The sequence below is a fragment of the Schistocerca piceifrons genome, chromosome 1, assembly GCF_021461385.2.
Source record: "Schistocerca piceifrons isolate TAMUIC-IGC-003096 chromosome 1, iqSchPice1.1, whole genome shotgun sequence".
NCBI classification, from domain to species: domain Eukaryota; kingdom Metazoa; phylum Arthropoda; class Insecta; order Orthoptera; family Acrididae; genus Schistocerca; species Schistocerca piceifrons.
In genome coordinates this window covers 1012785606-1012805940 of record NC_060138.1, presented here as the reverse complement: position 1 = coordinate 1012805940, position 20335 = coordinate 1012785606, and the positions used below count along the sequence as shown (strand labels likewise).

The 20335-nt window shown below is 39.4% G+C and overlaps 1 protein-coding gene across 4 annotated transcripts in view; it reads right to left on the bottom strand.

The window, feature by feature from the left end:
* LOC124800364 (parathyroid hormone/parathyroid hormone-related peptide receptor-like) overlaps window positions 1–20335 on the bottom strand; it is a 490636-nt gene that overhangs the window by 104284 nt on the left and 366017 nt on the right. For all 4 annotated transcript variants that reach the window (XM_047263018.1, XM_047263001.1, XM_047262994.1 and 1 more), the window contains one exon: window positions 12839–12933. In XM_047263018.1, the coding sequence (XP_047118974.1) occupies window positions 12839–12933 (95 nt within the window). The remainder of the gene's footprint in view (window positions 1–12838; window positions 12934–20335) is intronic.

Sequence of the window (20335 nt, the reverse complement as noted above, 5' to 3'; positions counted from 1 at the left end):
CTTGATTTTCTTTTTCATTTTTTTATGCTGATTTTTATTACTTCAATTTTTGTTAAGCTTATTTCCATGCCGGCTTCTTCAATTATTGCCTGTCAGGGATTTAGCTGTTCAAATTTCTTCTCATTTTCTTCCCAGTCACCACATCATCTGAATATGCTATGATTTTCATATTATCTGCTGTTGACTCTTGGTGAACTTTTTTTATGATGTTGTCCATGACTATATTAAAAATCACTGGTGAGAGTACACTTCCTTGCCAAATCCCTCAGTCCATTATAAACTATTATGATTGTTGTTGTCTGTTATACTACTTTTGGTAATTTTTTTGTACATGTTTCTCAGTTGCATTCCTTTTGACAGTTCCAGTCTATTTAGACATGGCCATTAGTATTTCCTTCTAACAGTTCAGAAGCCTTACATATATATGCAAATTGATGCTTTTACCAAATTACCATTTCCTTTCTATAACTTGTCTGGCTGTAAATATGACATCTTCCAGGTCAGAATCCTTTTGGTTCTCTTAATTATGGTTCTGTCTCTTTCCTGATTCTCTGTAAAATTATCTTCTCATAAATCTTCATGCAGTGCAACAGTAGAGCTATTCCTCTGCAATTCTCACAGAGGAACTTAGTACCCTTCTTAAAGACTGGTACAATAATTGTCCTTTGTCTGATCACAAGTAATCCTTCTGCATGTCCATACTATCCTCATTATTCTATACAGTCAGTGAATTCTGATAGCTCATGTGGCTTTGATCATTTCCACTGTGTTGTCATCTACTCCAGGAGCTTTGCCATTTTTCTCTACATCTAAGAGCTGCAGATCTTCTCTTTTATTTATTCTGTAATGGCAATATCTCTTACATTTCCTTCTATCTCATCATGTGCATTTGTTTCATCCCATCATTCATATAGTTTTTGGATGCATTCTTTCCATACTTTCAAAACTTCTTTCTCTCATTACACCATGGAGTTTTTTGTATCTGATTTTTGTCCATGTCCTTCCACAAGTTTCTTCTGCTGCATTGACAAGGGCCTGTTTGGAATTCCTCTGTTCTTCCTTCACATCCTTCCTCTCATCTTTAGGAAGCTGTGTCTTAATCTTCTCCCCATCCGTCTCTCAGGTTTCTCTATCTTTCAGTTTCCAGGCCTTGATTTTTGCCTCTCTTTTTCTCCATATTTAAGTTTTCTGATTTTCTTCTGTATCCCTACCAGTAGTCTGTGGTTTCCATCGAGATTAATGCTTGGGATTGATTCAACTTCTGTCAGGCTTCTTCTGATTTCTTTAGTTATTATCAAATAGTCTGTTGTGGATTTACATTCTAAATTCCTACCACATTTGGTTCACATGTGACTATCTCTTTTCTTATGCCATCCATTATCAATTATACATTCACTTCTAAGACATGTGTCTAGTAATACCTTATCTTCCTCATTTATATGATCTTCTCTGTGGCTTCCTATGACTGTTCCATATGCTCTTCTATCATCTGCAATTCTATCATTAAAGTCTCCCATAATGACAGTCTTGATAGATGTTAAAGCATCGTCCAGTTTAGAGACGAACTCTTCCTTCTCATCTGTTTTGCAGCCTATTTGAGGAGTACACATCCGGACCACATCAAGCGTATCTTCTTGTATCATTATCTTAACTTTAATTATTGTGTCAGTCACATTTTCTACAATAAGTACTTCATTTGCCAGTTCTTTAGCTACTATTAATGTGACACCAGTTCTTCTTTTGTCTTTTCCTGATTACCACATCCTTTTATCAGCACTTTACTTCTTGCATACGTTTCTAAGGATACTGCATTAATAGCCCAGTTCTTGTATATTTCTTTTGGTGTGTCTTTCATCATGACCATTTTGGTCATTGTACGTGGCAGATCTGCTCAAAGGCTTTGTCACTTTCGGTATTGGTTTTGATCCAGGCCTCATTTGAGTGTTGAAAGCAAATGGATTATCCACTGCTGACTCCACCAGAGCCCCCTTGGCCACCACTTTTCAGGGCTCTGTAGGGCCTTCATAGATACTGTAGCAGTCTGAGGGCACACACTGTCCCCATTGTACTGCCCTACAGGCAGTCCCTTTCTTCATGCCATTGCCCATCTCCCACATCATGAATGAGGGACTGGACTTGTGGGAGACTGTCAGAGAAAATGTATTGAAAAAATTCAATACATTTGGAATATGAAACAGTAATTTCCAAATAGGGAATGGCATCTAAGATTGAAACATTCATGAAAGATGGAATTTTACTTTTCTCATAGATATCTGATCCTTCCTGAAGCAACTTCGCCACTAATGCCTCTCTTTGCGCTTGGTACTTGTTACACAGAGATTTTATATCATGTACAGAATCTTGAAGACTTTTCTGAACTCTGTTAATGCTGATGACAGTTTCATCCCAGAATTGTAGCAGAGTCAGGAAAGCATAGCCCAACATCAAATTTTGTCTTTCCAGTCTCATGGTTATCTATCTTATATCATGTCCTGGAGAACTAGAACTACCTTTGCAAAATTTTGCACAATGGGATGCATAACTTCTCACATTAGGCTTGATCTTGTTTTTAGAAGTGAGGATTATTGGTATGACTGTTTTAAGTTTCTCTCAGCAAAGAGACTGTTTATAAAAAAAAAGGTCAGTGTCCAAACTCTGGTCTGGCATTGTCAGGGCAAAACATCTATCAGAACTGAGTACAGAAGGCCAATAAAACAGTAAAAAACTGAAAAATTTAGGAGATTGCTCAAAGAAATTAATTGGATGGATGTTTACAGCATCCAAGACACAAACGGAAAATGCAAAATATTCATTAATAAAGTTATCCCCTTATTTGAAAATTGTTTTCCCCTGAAGGTAACTCAAATTAAGCAGAAGTCTAATAAGAAACCATGGATCACACAAGCGATAAAGATATCATGTGAGACAAAAAGGAAACTCTATCTCATATGTAGGACACCTTTGATACTAGAATTATAGCTCATTACAAAAATTACTGCAAAATACTGAAGAAGGTTATCCATAAATCTGAACACCTGCATTATGAGAAGAAGATAAATACATCCGGCAATAAAATGAAAACAAATACGGGATATAGTTAAGTCAGAGACAGGTAGGAGCAGAAATGAGGAGGAACAAATAGCTCTAAAAATAAATGAAACTGACCCTTAATATAGACAAATGTAATGTATTGCGAATACATAGAAATAAGAATCCTTTATTGTATGATTATATGATAGAGGAACAAACACTGGTAGCAGTTACTTCTGTAAAATATCTGGGAGTATGCGTACAGAACAATTTGAAGTGGAATGATCATATAAAATTAATTGTTGGTAAGGCAGGTGCCAGGTTGAGATTCATTGGGAGAGTCCTTAGAAAATGTAGTCCATCAACAAAGGAGGTGGCTTACAAAACACTCATTCGACCTATACTTGAGTATTGCTCATCAGTGTGGGATCAATACCAAGCCGGGTTGACAGAGGAGATAGAGAAGATCCAAAGAAGAGCAGCGCGTTTCATCACAGGGTTATTTGGTAAGCGTGATAGCGTTTTGGAGATGTTCAGCAAACTCAAGTGGCAGACTCTGCAAGAGAGGCGCTCTGCATCATGGTGTAGCTTGCTGTCCAGGTTCGAGAGGGTGCATTTCTGGGTGAGGTATCTAATATATTGCTTCCCCCTACTTATACCTCCCTAGGAGATCACAAATGTAAAATTAAAGAGATTCAAGTGTGCACAGAGGCTTTCCGGCAGTCTTTCTTCCCACGAACCATATGCAATTGGAACAGGAAAGGGAGGTAATGACAGTGGCATCTGTTACATTACCAGATGCCCAGTTTGTCCCATTTGCAGATAATACAAACATGTCATTGGGTGGCTTGCAGAGTATAAATGTAGATGTAGATGTAACAAAAGCATGTTGCGTTGCAAACCATTTAAACAAGTATTTTGTCTCTGTTACTGATAGCATGAGGTTGTCAGGTTCAGTAAATGATGCAATGGAATATCTGAGACCAGTGCACACAAGTTATCTCAGTAAAATAGAACTGACACTTACATCACCCAAAGAAATAGAATCCATCATAAAGTACTTGAAATCAAAGCATTCAAGTGGTTATGATAACATATCAACAAAGTTAATAAAAGAGTGTTCATGTGAGCTTAGTCGTATCTTAAGTTAGTTGCGTAATCAGTCAGTTATCAGAGGAACATTCCTGGACTGGTGTAAATATGCTGAAGTTATACCTCTCCACAAGAATGGGGACAAAGAAATATTGTCAAATTACTGACTGATCTCACTTTTGCCAGCTTTTTGAAAAATCTTTGAAAAGGTTATGTTCAAGGGTCTACTTAAGCACCTTAGTGAAAATAGCATACTGTCAAAGTCACAGATTGGGTTTCTTAAGGGTTCTGATATTGAGAAAGTTATTTACACTTACAGCAAAAATGTCCTGAATTCATTAGACAACAAATTAGAGGCAACTGGCATATTCTGTAACCTGTCAATGGCTTTTGACTGTGTGAATAACAGCATTCTTTTAAGTAAATTAAAATATTATGGCATCACTGGTAGTGCTGCAAAGTGGTTTCAGTCATATCTTACTAATAGAAAACAAAGGGTTCATTACATAACACTTCAGCAGTAGGCAATCAGACATTGTCTAACTGTGAAGAAATTACATGTGGTGTTCACCAAGGTTCCATATTAGGTTCACTACTTTTTCTTGTGTATCATTCGACTGCCGTGCCAAGACATACGGCCGGCACCGTTCGTAGCTAGATGGCGCTCCTGCGCTCAGCTGAGTTTCGGAGCGCCTCTATCGCCGTTTGCGCGTACTGACGTGATGGCACTCTTAAATGTCGTGGCACTGTCACAACACTTTTCCCCCCTTGAAAAAAAAAAAGCACTCACTTCCTGGGAGACACAGACAGCGCAGAGACATCCATGGCCTCTTGGGAGGCCCCGAAAACATCCTGCGGAGAAACACGAGAGTACGGTCGAAAATGTCCAGGACGGAAGCCCGTGCGTGGAATGTGCCCCTGGACGAGATGATGGGTGAAAACCCCGGAGCAGCATCCATAGGTGTCGTGGACCTGGGGGTGTGCTCCAGCGAGATGGGTCCCGGAGAAGGCGGCGTCGCGACTGTGGCCGGTTCCGGCGTACTCGGACGCGGTAGCGACGTCGGCTGCAGCAACGCGCACGGGAGACCGACAGCAGTGACAGGACTGGCTTCTCAGGCTGGTGGAGGTGAAGGAAGGGGTGGTGGCACCAGTGTAGCCACCACTCGTGGGCGCATCTGGTCATATTGGCGAACAACCATGCCATCGTCCGTATGTATTTCACAAAGCCGGCGGCCGCGAAGAGCCTTGACCACCCCTGGAATCCATTTAGGGCGAGATCCATACCCTCGTGCCCTCACGTTGGCACCCACCGAGTATTTTCCCGCACGATGGGACACAGTACAAGGCCTGACAGGGTGAAGCTGGTGCAGTAGAGTGTGCGGTTGGCAGCCATGTAAGAGTTCAGCAGGGCTGCGATCACCCAGAGGCGTGAAGCGATAAGAACTCAGAAAATGCAACAGAGCATCATCTGTGGAAAAATCACTAAGGAATTTTTTCATCTGGCTTTTGAAAGTGCGGACAAGGTGCTCGAACTCCTCATTCGATTGCGGATGGAAGGGCAGTGCTGTAACATGATGAATCCCGTGTCCAGTACAAAAATCACGGAAGGCCTGCAAAGAGAACTGAGGGCCATTATCTGAGACGATCGTGGATGGAAGACCTTCTAGTGCAAAGATTTTGGACAAAGCCAGCGTCGTCACCGCAGTGGTGGGCGATGGACATCGAACAACAAACGGAAACTTCGAGAAGATGTCAATCAACAGCAGCCAATAAGTGCCGAGGAAGGGGCTGGCAAAGTCAGCGTGCACCCGTTCCCATGGCTGTGCCAGGTCAGGCCACAGAGAGGGCATTGTACGGGGTGCAGCCAGTTGTTGAGCACACTGACCACAAGGAGTGACCATGTGGGCGATATCCAAATCAATACCGGGCCAATAAACGTGCCTGCAGGCCAGGGACTTAGTCCGAGAAATCCCCCAATCACCTTCATGCAACAGTTTGAGAACATCTTTGCAAAGAGAGGCTGGCACCACGACCTGTGGAGATGTGCCATCTGTGGCCAGAAGAACAACACCATCACAAACAGACAGACGAAGGCGCAAGGCATGGTAGTTGTGAAGGGGATCCAATGCCCGGCCCTTGGTCCTGTCCGGCCCCGTTGAACAAAACCGATCACCTGACGCAGGACCAGGTCCCGCGCAGTAGCCGACACGACCTGCGACCCTGTAAGCGGAAAACCCTCGACCGCACGACATTCTGAGTCAACAATGTGGAAACAGAGTAGTTCATCTTGATCGAAAACCGGGTCGGGGCCCATTGGCAAACGCGACAACGCGTCAGCATTGGCGTGCTGGGCCGTGGGGCGATAGTGAATCTCATAGTGAAAACGAGACAAGTATAAGGCCCAATGTTGCAGGCGGTGAGCTGCCTTATCCGGAAGCGACGCCGATGGGCTGAGCAGAGAGACCAGCGGCTTGTGGTTGGTGATGAGGTGAAACTTAGAACCATACAAAAAAACGCTGAACTTTTTTAGAGCATAAATGATAGCGAGCACCTCCTTTTTGATTTGAGAATAATGCCGTTGCACATCGTTGAGGGTCTTGGAAGCATAGGCATCCTCATACCGATGGGCGAGAACAGCCCCTAGGCCATACTGGGACGTGTCAGTCGCCAGAACCAAGTGCTGACCCAGACAGAATGTGGCAAGACAAGGCGCCCACTGCAAATGAGCCTTCAGGCGGACAAAAGCCTGCCCACACTCTTTGGACCAACAGAAAGGAACGTTTTTGCGTAACAGCTGATGCAGAGGATGAGCTACCGCCGCCGCGGATGGAATGAATTTGTGATAATAAGCAATCTTGCCTAGAAACGCCTGAAGTTCTTTTACTGTAGACGGCCGGGGTAGAGCGGTAATGGCTGCAACATGCTGACATAGAGGACGTATACCCTCACGGGACAAGTGGAAACCAAGGTACACGATGGAGGGTTGGAAGAACTGTGACTTGTCCAGATTGCACTTCAACCCAGCCGATTGCAGAACCCGAAACAGTGAACGCAAATTGCGAAGGTGCTCCTCAGTGGAGGCCCCCGTGACAACAATGTCATCCAGATAGTTTATGCAGCCGGGAATGGAAGCCATGAGCTGTTCCAAAAACCGCTGAAAAATGGCCAGTGAGCTAGCGACGCCAAACGGTAACCGCTGGTACTGATACAACCCACAAGGAGTGTTGATGACGAAAAATTCCTTGGAAGATGCATCCAATGGCAACTGATGGTACGCCTACGATAAGTCAAGTTTGGAAAAGAACTGGCCCGCAGCGAGCTTGGTAAATAACTCCTCAGGACGGGGAAGAGGATAAGTGTCGATGAGGCTCTGAGCGTTGACAGTGGCTTTAAAATCACCACACAATCGCAGACTCCCATTTGGTTTAGAAACCACCACGATTGGCAATGCCCATTCGCTGGAGGTAACAGGAAGGAGAATCCCTGAAGCTGTTAACCTGTCTATCTCACCTTTGACAGGTGCACGCAATGCCACCGGAATAGGGCATGCCCGGAAAAACTTAGGGCAAGCTGTAGGTTTAAGAGTAATGTGGGCTTCAAAATCCTTGGCACGACCCAGACCAGCAGAGAACACGGACCAGAATTCAGAACGCAATCCATCCAGCTGTTGATACGGAATATCCTCAGATATGAGGTGCACATCATCATCAATGGAGAACCCGAACAACTGGAAAGCATCATAACCGAACAGGTTTTCCGTGCCCGCATGATCCACCACATAAAACGTGAGTGGCCTAACAACAGACTTGTAGGCAGTGGAAGCATCAAACTGGGCAACAATAGGAATTTTCTGTTTATTATAAGTTCTCATATTTCACGTAACTGGAGACAAGGGAGGGGAACCCAACTCCAAATACGTGCGAGAATTAATGAGAGTTACTGCAGAGCCAGTGTCCACTTGCATGCGAATGTCTTTATCCAGAACACGAACAGTAACAAACAACTTATTTGTTTGAGAAAGCACACAGTTAACATCCACGTCCGATGCCTCGTCCTCGTCGACAGGAACTTTAGGGGACTGACACACAGAAGCAATGTGGCCTTTTTTCCTACGTGAATTACACGTGGCCCAACGTTTTGGACACGTGGCCCTGTCATGCTGTACAAAACAACGTGGACAAGAAGGAAGTGCGGAACGAACCTGCTTCTGTGGTTGCTGTTTTCGCTGCGAGCGTGGCAGCCCAATGCGACGTTGTTGACGTGAGTGAACCGCCGCCACATCGTCGGTCCCCTGGGAAATAGGCAAATTGTCCGTGTCGAATGTGGTCTGTATAGCGCCTACATCACACCACGCGTCTATTTACTCACCAGCAGCATGAGACACTTCAAAAGATTGAGTGATGCTTAGAACTTCCGACAATGACGGGTTTGGCAGTTGTAAGGCACGTTGCCGAACTTCTTTATCAGGAGCAAGCCGTAGAATAGCATCCCTAACCATTGAATCAGCATAAGACTCATGGTGAGTGTCCGTGACAAAATGACATTTCCTACTCAGACCGTGTAGTTCTGCCGCCCAAGCCCAGTAAGATTGATGGGGCTGTTTACGACACCGGTAGAACGCCACGTGGGCAGCAACAACGTGGGTGTTTTTTTTGGTAATAGTTAGACAATAAGTCACACATTTCTTGGAAGGACAGAGAGGCAGGTTCCCGCAGCAGGGCTGACTGAGACAGCAGCTGATAGATCCGTGGGGAAATCCAAGATAGAAATAACGACTTACACATAGGAGCGTCGACAACGCCGAAAGCCAAGAAGTGTTGCCGCAAACGCTTCTCATAATCCTCACAGTCTTCAGCGGCCTCGTCGTAAGGAGGGAATAGAGGCGGAGAAGAGGAAGACAGACGATGAGTAAGCGACGTCGACAATGCCTGAATAGCAGCTGTCAGCTGTGTTTGCTGTTCAATGAGTGCTTGCATAAGCTGTTCCATGTCTGCCCTGACACGAACACACAAAACCACAACGCAGGAACAAAAATATCCCATCCTCGTCGCCAAAAAGTGTTATAACCCTTAATCACTAATAAATTGCGTGGATATACAAACGTAGAAACAATAGCTGGTTACATGCCACCAATTCCGTATCAGTCATTCGACTGCCGTGCCGTGACATGCGGCCGGCGCCGTTCGTAGCTAGGTGGCGCCCCCACGCTCAGCCAAGTTGCAGAGTGCCTCTATCGCCGTACTGACGTACTGATGTGGCGGCACTCTTAAATGTCGTGGCACTGTCACAACACATACTAACCACAGCTTCTCAGTATATTTATTCCTTAATGAAGTTTGTTGTAAATAATACAACTCTATTTCCAAATAACTGCTTAGTACACGGTATTAATACTAGGAATAAGAACAATATACATAAAGATTTAAAATCACTTACTCTTGCCCAGAGAGGAGTGCAGTATTCAGCAACACATATTTTCAATAAGTTACCAGCAACCATTAACAGTTTAGTTTCAGACAAGGCACAATTTAAACATAATTTAAAAGAATTTTTGGTGGCAAATTCCTTCTATTCCATCTATGAATTTCTCAACAAGTGCAGTACACCATTTTAATGAAAATTTATTATACTTTAATTTTTGACAATACTTGGTTGTAACAGCCAAGTAACTACCTACTGTGTGAATGATGGTTGTATGGAAAGCAGATGTAAGTCTTAAGTCTGTAAATAGTGGAAGTTTAATTTTAAATCTTGTACATAATTTGACTGTTATTAACTGAGGATCATTGAAATGAATAATTTACTTTAATTTTTGACAATACTTGGTTGTAATAGTCAAGTTACTAGCTACTGTGTGAATGAAGGATTTAATGAAAGCAGATGTAAGTATTAAACCTGTAAACATTACAAGTTTAATTTTAATTCATGTACATAATTTTACTGTTTATTGACTGAGGATCATTAAAATTAATGAAACTCAAGTTTTTCTAATTACATTTTTGTAATGTGTTTATCTGACATGTTCCACACCCAGGAGGATCCCCTCTTTTGTGGGTCTATGGAATGAATAAGTAATCTAAAAAATCAACCTAAATTTTTATCAGTCACAACATGTATATTTCATTCCAATTTTACTATTTCAGAATGTTTTTCATGGATATTATTTCTATCATAGCAGTTTCATTGATTTCACCTCCATCATCCATTCATTTCATTTCAGTGAATGCAATTAATTTGATATTTCATACAAATATTACAAAGTAACACTAGGAGGAGCCTAAAACAGTTCTTCCTTAAATCATCTCTTGGGTGCAGTAATTTGCAGTAATGGACAAACTATCTGCTATCCAAGTCTCTCTAACACGTGGTTGTAATCCGAGATAATAATACTGTCTAGACTACATTGAATAAAGTTTATCTTTTACCACCATCCAAAGACATGGCTTGAGTTGTTGGTGACCAGTCTGTGTTAACCAACATACAGGACTGGTTTAAGGGCCAAGCAGTGTAAGATACTGCTTGTGGTACAAAGCCTGGAGAGGCACCAGAGGTGCCCCAGCTACAAGATTTCTATACAGGACGTATGACAACTAGTGGAGGTGAGTTGCTGTTTCAAGCTGAGATGGGTGCCAGAAGATCCCAAGGGCAAGATTTGAATTCCATGTAATATGTTTAGGGACTGGAAAATTTTTGGCAAAAATGACTTTTGTTTTCAGCAGAATCCACATCTAATTTTGTTTGTAAGAGGTTAGATACCCAAATTAAAAACCCTGTTATGTTATGTGCATGAAGATAAAGCCTGAATGCATGGTGGTCTGAAACTGATGGTTAAAAAAATGATGACTGGGGAACTTTTAGCCTGGAGAGCTTGCTTCTGCAAAAATGTCAACAGCTTTTTAAATACCAAAAGGAGCTTTTTTTTTGCTGTATTCAAATTTTAAACAAGTGATTGTTGTGTTAAGAAGCAGCAGCATTTTGAGAAGTAGCAGGATTCCCACAACAGCGAATTGTATATGTCTGTGATTTAAGGTGTTTCTCGACATTACTTTTCATTTTGCTGCCCAAGTCAATATCTATAAAACCAGCAAAATATAAATTTTGACCTTTCATAAGCATACATAACCATGCTACCCATAGCTGACAATGCTACAGTTAGAACCGACAAGGTACTTCAAATAGAAATAGAACTGAAAATAACTCTGCTCTATGTTATGGGAATAATTTTGGCGTAGTATAAAGTTTCCACATTACATCAACTTTTTAATTTTAGCTACCAGTTAAATGTACACAATTCTTTGTTATTAGATGTTAGGTTCCACAGCTGACTACTACATTACATGATGTGGCAAGTACGAACCTGTAATGTTTGCAACAGCTTTATTAGTGTCCTGCTTGACACACTCACAATGTGTAAATACCTGAGTGTAATGCTGCAGAGTGATATAAAATGGAACAAGCATGTGAGGATTGTGGTAGGAAAGAAGAATGGTTGAGTTTGGTTTATTGGGAGAATTTTGGGAAGTGTGATTCACCTGTGAAAGAGACCACATATAGGATGCTAGTGCAAACTATTCTTGAGTACTGTTTGAGTGTTTGGGATCCATACATGCCAGATTATAGGAAGACATAAAAGCAGTTCCGAGGCAGGCTGCTAGATTTGTTACCAGTAGGTTTGAACAACAAGCAAGTGCTACATAGATGCTTCAGGAACTTAAATGAGAATCCCTGGATGGAAGGCAACATTTTTTCTGAGGAACACTATTGAGAAAATTTAGAGGAGCTGCATTTGAAGCTGACTGTGAAATGATGCTACTGCTGCTAACATACACTGTGTGTAAGTACCATGAAGACAAGATATTAGAAATTAGGGCTCATATCTTATACTGACCTTTCTGCCACTCACAGTTGGCATAGTACTTGAAAATCCAGCACAATGGCACATCATTGCATTCATGCACTTTTTATTTTGCAAACACATTCTTAGACACAGTATCTTTCAAAACTCATTTTGCCACATGATGTGCAATACCAGTAACCGAAGATTGGTTACATTTTGAAAATTTATATGCAGAAAATAAAGCTGTTTCAAACCATCTCTGATAAAATAGTTCATCTAGATACAATTTACTATAAAGTAGCATTTTATGTCTTCACATTTTTGATGCAGAATTCACGTTTGTATTTGCATTTATCACAAAATGCAAATTTTGTTTGCCCCTAAATACGTGGAACACTAACAGTGCAACTGAGGGTTGTGTCTGTTCCAGGACGCCATATTCCAGCAATGTAGCATGCTCCTCTCAAGATGCAGTTGTTCCCTGCCTTCTTTCAAAATGTTAATCGTCTACCTTAGTATACAAAATCCCCAGAGCTATCGCTGATTACACATGCAATATAAGATTGGATAGGATACTTCCTTCTGTATCTAAAATGAGAAATATTTGATGGCAGTAACAAAAGTTGTTGCACAGTTTTCCTCAGCAGCAATCTAACAACTCTGAGGCATCATACTGCTTATATTGTGAACTGTCGTCATGCAATATTTGATGGTATTAGTTCCTTCAGAAAATTCTACAACTTCTTATGAAAATGTTGTTTGATATCTGACTGCTAGTGTGTGTGTGTGTGTGTGTGTGTGTGTGTGTGTGAGAGAGAGAGAGAGAGAGAGAGAGAGAGAGAGAGAGAGAGAGATTATTATTAACACAATACAACGTACCTGACAGATGCCAAAATGGTGAATGCAAAAATAAGTGATACCATAGAAATACTGTAGCCTGCTTTGGAAATGTCTGTTGAAAGTTGCACATATGTCTGTAAAGAATAAAGCATCTTTATAATTTCATTGGTTTCTGAAGAAACATTGTTTTCATTTATATATGAAGCCGTCATAAGTAACACAACAGATTTATAACATTGTTTATTGATGATGTCTGTGAAAAGTATCTGCCATGTACACTTACTTGATTGCTATTGAATGTCAACAGATACAAAGCAAAATATAAAAATAAACATTGCCTAGAAAATTCATCTTTTAACAGTGCCTTAAATCTTCAGTATAATGCAAAAACAGTCGTAATGATTTGTGATATATTGTCTACATTACTATGTTTCAATTAGAGTCTGATAAATTTACAGGACACACAAGCATACACACAACAATGTCTGTTGACTACAGCAACAAAATGAACAAGTTTCCAATGAAAATGATGCTCACACAGCAAAAATCATTGAGTTAGCAGTTTCAGGCTAAGATAGATACCAACAAACAGTAGCAAAAGCTTTACTCTAACAGCTGTGATGCCACCAGTGAGAGTATGGCTGTAACTACTGGGTGCTGTTCTTCCAAGAACTGTCAAGAGATCTACTGAAAAGTACAGGAAGCATACATGTTTGCCCAAGCATAAAATGAAATTGGCTCACAGCTCTGCCAGCAATTCTGTTTTCCCATTTCTGTCATTTCAGCTAGCCAGAATGCTATCTACAAGCGTGTCAGGCTCAGCCACATCAGTCGTAGTAGTCCTCAACATTATCCATGGCCAGTAACTTTACCAACATTATAAGCTGGTCTGTGATTCTTTAAAAAATATTACATTTCAAGAGACCTTAAAATTCATGAGGATTTGATGTCAGCTACAAGCTGAAAGCTATGAAAAAAGCAGTAACATGATTTGATATTGACAATGATGAAAAAGGGCAGGTTGATATAAGAATGAAAATTATGTTTTGGAGTTTTAAGGCCCTCAGTGGTGAGGTTAACAGTGTAATTATTTCTTCAGTGGTTATTCTGTAGGTCTTATTATATTACAAACTGGGCCTTATTAGGAGACAGCTAATTCATGAAACTAGTGAATGGGTTAGCTTCTAAGTTGTAATGTAATTAACTGTCAGAGATAAAGTTTATCTCATGCGAAAAGTACGATGCCCACAGTAGAGAGTTAAGGTAACTTCATTATGTTGCCATACAATGTGTTTAATTTATTTATTTATGAATATTTTCTTTTATGATAAATAATGGATTTGTTTGAGATGTTAAATGTTGTATATTTACATGTATTTATTTATATGTGTCTTTGGAGTGTATTAAGGACAGAAGACCAAAGAATCTGGAATGCAGGAATGTCTGCAACTTCTGGGCACATGTTGGCTTGCCCGCCACTTCTTTGTCGGTATTGGAGGGAGATGGACATGTTTAAGTGACCAGTACAGTATATTGCATATTTAGGATATCAATGTTCGAAGTGAAAATATTGTAGTTACTAAACAAAGAGTACGAATAAATATTATTTTTAGCCGAAAGTAATTCGAACCCGGTAGTATTTATTTCAAACAAGAAGAAAACCCAGGCCATGCTTGTTAGAGTAATGTTTTGCAGACAAAACCCCTAGACAAACGAGATCTGCAGTGTGTAATCTTTCAGCAGCTACTAATAAATAAGCCTTGCTGAAATTGTGCTGGAACTACTCGTATTATTATCAATTACAAACATGTGGTGCGAATGTGGTCCTACCACAATATACCGCGTAAGATTCCACATCATTCAGTTATCAAGAAACGAGATAGGTAACAACCAGTACAATATGGTGGCGTCGTCCGGGATTATTGAAAATGTTACCGAAATAAACTACCACCGAGATTGCGAAGAAAATGACAGAATTCGTACATCCTGGATGAAAATGTCCAAGGAAGTCGTATGCTGATACCTTCAAGACAAAGGAAATCGTATGCTGGTACCTTCAAGACATCGGAATGCAGTTACTGGAGCAAGAATAACGGCGCAATAAGTCAAGAAAGAAGAAAAAAAAGTGTAAAGTGTTGTGCAACAAAAAAAAAAAAAAGAAAGCAATATTCATAAAGTGTAGTGTTTCAGTGTTGTGAATTCCATCACGCACCAATCAACAAAGAAGACGTTATAAGATAAGAAAACCAGTAAACTGTGAGTAAGATAGTTTAGTATCCTTTAGAAAAGATAAATTTGTTGTGTTTTGTTTATTCCTGTGTAAAAAGATGACTATTGTAAAAGAGGAAGGTATTGACGACGGTGTCGCCAATGCTAGTACAGATGTAAATTTATCATACGAAAGTGAATGCAATAGTAATAGTCTGAATCCTGTAGACAAAGTTGAAACTCATACGGAAAGACAGAATGAAGTTAAGGACATGCTATCAAAACTAATGAATTATATGGAGGGAAAATTTAAGGCAATTGATGACACTAACAGACAAAACGGACAGTGGTTAGGAAATATTAAAGACAGACTCGATGCTAATGAGATTCGTTTGGATCAAATGGAGCAAAACAACGCTGCTCAGTTAGACCAGACTCTTAAGCTCATGAGTGATAAATTTGAAAAACAATTCAAAGAATATGAAAAGAAAAATGACGATCACTTTCAAAAAGTAGAAGCAAAAATTTCCAGTTTGAGTCGTAATATGGTTAAGATCACGGGTAAGGTCAATTATGTCGGGAGAAAAGTTAAAAATGTAGATGCAAAAGTAAAAAATCTGAAAACTGAAGTTAGTACAGGTAGAGAGAAAATTCATAATGCGTTTAAAGTTGTGCATTAAGATATCAAACATGTAGAAGAAACAGTATCTGAGCGTATTTCTCTTGTAGACGATAAAATTGTTAAAGTAGAAAGCAAATTTGAACAAAAGATAGGAATTATTACTGAAAAAATAGATGTAAATAATCAGATAAACGAAAATGAAGTCAAGAGTTTAGAAAGTAGTATTAATGACATCACTAAGAAACTCGAAAGTGTTAGTAGCAATATGGTCACCAATGGTTTGGCGAACAATATTGGCACTTTGTGGTACAATATTCCAGTAAAAAACTTTTCAGATGAGAGCAGTATGCATCCGGTAGATTTCCTGCAGCATTGCAAGGATAACTTTTTTCCAAATATGAATGATAATTTGAAAATTAAATTTGTGAAAAGATTTCTAGAACGTGAAGCATTGTCATGGACTAATCATTATTGTACTGAGGGAATGTCTTTTGCAGAGTTCGAGGAGAGGTTCTTAAGTAAATTCTGGTCAGAGACAGAACAAGCAAGAATAAAAAGCAAATTCTTGAATGGACCTGTTTATAAACATGAATTTGGTAGCATGAAGCAATTTTGCAGAAATCAGTTAAGGAAACTCACTCACCTAAGCAAACCTTTTGACGAACTCACTCAAATTGATGCACTTAAAAGGAGGTTACCGTGTGAACTACAGTGGGAGTTAGCTTATGGCCCAGATGACACAATTGATCAGTTTTTGAAACATGTTGACAAACTAGACAGAATTATTGAGAAAACAGGTAAACCACCACACCATAGTCAAAACCATTTTCAAAAGACAGGGCATACAAATTGGGGAAACACACATGATAAAAAGGAACCACACAGTTTTGGAAGTAGTGATTCTCATCAGAGAAATCACCAGCACAACTTCAAGGGATCACAAGGACACAATTACCATTACAAGGGTCAATATGGAAATAGTCATAATCAATTTGGTAACAGGCACTTTGGAAATAAACCAAAGGAGTGGAATAGTCATAATGGTATGGGGAGAACTGAACAAGAGTTAAAAAACTAAATAGGGCTCCATTGGCGGTCCACAAGGTAGGAGCTACTTATACACAAATGGAAAGGGCCAACCCAAACTGTCTGTCTAAACAGAAAGATACCTGTGACATAATGAGTAATTATTTTAAAGAGAAGTGTTATCCCATTAATGTAGTATCTGTTACAAATAATATGTCATACAAATAAACCAGAAACAAAAGGTAAGTTATTTAAAGACACTGATTGCTTAGAAAACTGTGAAGAAGTAAACTTAGATTCATTCTATGAGTGGGCTGAGAGGAGCACCGTGCTGGAAAATAGTTGTTCAAATGATCAAAGTGTATTAGGAATTAGAGAACTTATGGAAGAGTCTGGTGGGCTAGGAACGAAAAGAGCACCTAGTAAGGATGATTTAAATGTGTATCTGCATACTGAAGGTAAGAGTGCAGAGGATAAAGATGATAATTTTTGTGATGTTGATTGGGAAGAAAAGGAGATTGAGGATAGTAGTGAAGATAGATGTTTTATTGGTGTAAGTGAGGAGTTGGAAGCTTTAGGGATTACTAATATAAAAGAGGACAGTAATGAAATTAGCGAGGTACACATGAAAACAGTTGACAATGTCAATGATAAGGATGCCAGAATTTCAGCCAATGAGTTATTTGATCCTAATACATGGAAGAAAAATGAGAAGGAATTGACAGCAGGTAATCTTAACAGCATTAGGGGAGTAGATGATGAAATGTCAGATAGTGAGCAATTTTTGTTTAACTTATGGATTAACAGTAGTGTCATTAAGGATGATGAAAATTTCAGAAAGGTAACACTTGATATATGTGAAACTTTGTATCCAGACTGGTGGCATAGAATTAAGTATCACATTGCACAAATGTTAAGAGAGAAATATAAAGGAGAGACACACAATAGCACAAATGAATGTAGTTGGATTAATGAAATATTCAGGAATAGTAATCAGGCCAAAGAAAATGCAATTAGGGTAATAACAGCATACAACTCTGGTAGTAATGATACAGGTAACGATACTGGAAAGGGATATGGATTCAGTGAAACTGAAGATGACTTATTACATGAGAATATTAACAAAAAATTTGACTTTTATGTAAGCAGTCCGTTTATTGATGTGCAGATAGGATCATGGAAAGGAAAGTGTTTAGTGGACACAGGGAGTCAAGTATCTGGGATATCAGAATCATTAAGTAAAAAACTGAAAACTAATAAGGATTATGTCGAGTTACCTGTGGTAGGAATTAAAATAAGAGGTGCTACCGGGAAGCACAGTAAATCAATAAGGAGTCAGGCTTTTATTACTTTTGAAATTGAAGGAGTATCATGGTCACATGGGTGTCTCATTATTCCTGATCTCACAGAGGATTTTATCCTAGGCGTGTCTTGGATAACAAAAGTAAGTGCAGCATTTGATTGGGCAGGGCAGAAATTAATGATGACTCTACCAAGTGGTGAAGTCATCACTACGAAACTTCTTCAATCAAATGTGTTTTGTATGAATAAGATTGTGAACAGTATTGAAGTTACAAAAGAAGGTAAGTACATTGAAAGCCATGTCGCAGATTTTGATACAGACGAGATAGAGTTTGAAAAGTTGGTAAATGAAAAAGTAGCCGAAGCTAGAGAACTAACTGAGAACCAAAAACAAGATTTGAAATTATTTTTGTGGGAATATAGTGATGTATTTAGCAATATACCAGGTAAAGTAGTTGGATACCAATGTACTTTACAGTTGAAGCCACATGAACCTTTCTTTACAAAACCATACAGTATTCCAATCACGAAAAGGGTAGCAGTGGAGAAAGAATTGCAAAAGATGGAAGTGTGTGAAATCATTGAGAGGAGTATAAGCCCTTATAATAATCCCTTAGTCACTGTAAATAAACCTAATGGACAAGTCAGACTAGTACTAGATTCAAGACAGTTAAACAAATGTTTATACAGAGAAACTGACCACCCAGAGAACATCGATGAGTTGTTATATAAATTTAAAAATATCCAAATTATGTCAAGCCTTGACCTAACTTCAGGTTTTCATCAAGTACCTCTTGCAATTAGTTCTAGAAAGTACACTGCTTTCTTATACAATGGGAGATGTTACCAGTATTGTGTAGTGCCTTTCGGAGTAAACTCATCAGTCGCCGAATTTATAAGGCCACTAGACTATGTACTTGGCCAAGAAGTTGTGTCAGAATTAACAATTTATGTAGACGATATATTAGTTTCAAATCAAAGTTGGGAGGATCATTTGAAGTTATTGAAAAAGGTGTGTGAGAAACTCAGAAGAGGTGGTATGACATTAAAACTGGAAAAATGTAAATTTGGTGTGTCAGAACTCAAATTTTTAGGTCATGTCATTACTAAGGAAGGGATAAGTGCAGTTCCGGAGAAAATAAAATCTATCGTAAACTTTCCATCTCCTAGAAACCGGAAACAATTAAAGTCTTTCTACGGACTCTGTGGATTCTATCGAAAATATGTAAATGGACAATGCCTTAATGTAACATGTTTAAGCAACTTACTTAGAAAAAATACTCCATGGAATTGGTCTGAAGAGTGCCAGAAAGCATTTGATAAAATTAAGAATGAACTTTGTAAGAACAATCTTTTACACAGACCAGATTTTAGTTTGCCATTTTGTCTTCACACTGACAGTAGTGATTATGGACTAGGAGCAGAACTATTTCAGGAGAAAATTGTGAATGAAGAAAATCTTCATTGTACAATTGCATTTGCCAGCAGAATGTTACTTAAACGTGAGAGAACGTACACTGTCACAGAAAAAGAATTACTCGCAGTACACTGGGCGTTTACAAAATTTAAAACATACCTGTTAGGACACAAGATAAAAGTCTATTCAGACCACAAAGCTTTAAGTTACTTGCAGGAGTGTAGACTATATCACAGTAGATTAACCAGGTGGGCAATGTTCATGCAACAGTTTGATTACGAAATTGTGTATATTAAGGGATCAGAAAATGTAGTAGCTGATGCTTTATCCAGGTTACCAGTAGGAGGAGATCAGGAAATGTTTGATCAAGAGGAAGAAAAGGAATTTAAAATAAGATACATGAAGGGAATCCAGGATGAAAAGCTCATAAAGACACTTTGCAATAACATCAGGAGGGGACAGAATAACGATCCTAATTGGAAATTGGTTAAGGACTGTTTAGGCAAAAGAGGGTATGATAAACTTGACAAGTACTATAAGGTCTTTAAGGGAACACTCTTTAGAAGAACAGATGTGGACTCTGACAATTGGAAGCTATGTTGGCCAGAGTGTGAGGCAGACAAATTAATAAAGTACACCCTTGAGAGTTATGGTCACTGTGGAATACAGAAATGTGTAAAAAAGTTACAAGAAAATATCTACTTTTATAACATGGTAAAGAAGGTGAGGAACGAAATATCAACATGTGACAAATGTCAAAGAGTAAAAGTAAGCAACAGAACATGTCAGGGAGAAATGCAGAACACCATTCCAGATAAGCCATTAGATTTAGTAGCTGTAGACTTTTATGGACCTTTACCTAAAAGCAAAGGTGGCCATTGTTTTATATTCGTCATGGTTGATGTATTTTCCAAACTAATTAAACTTTATTCTGTGCGAAAAGCTACAAGTAGAGAGATCA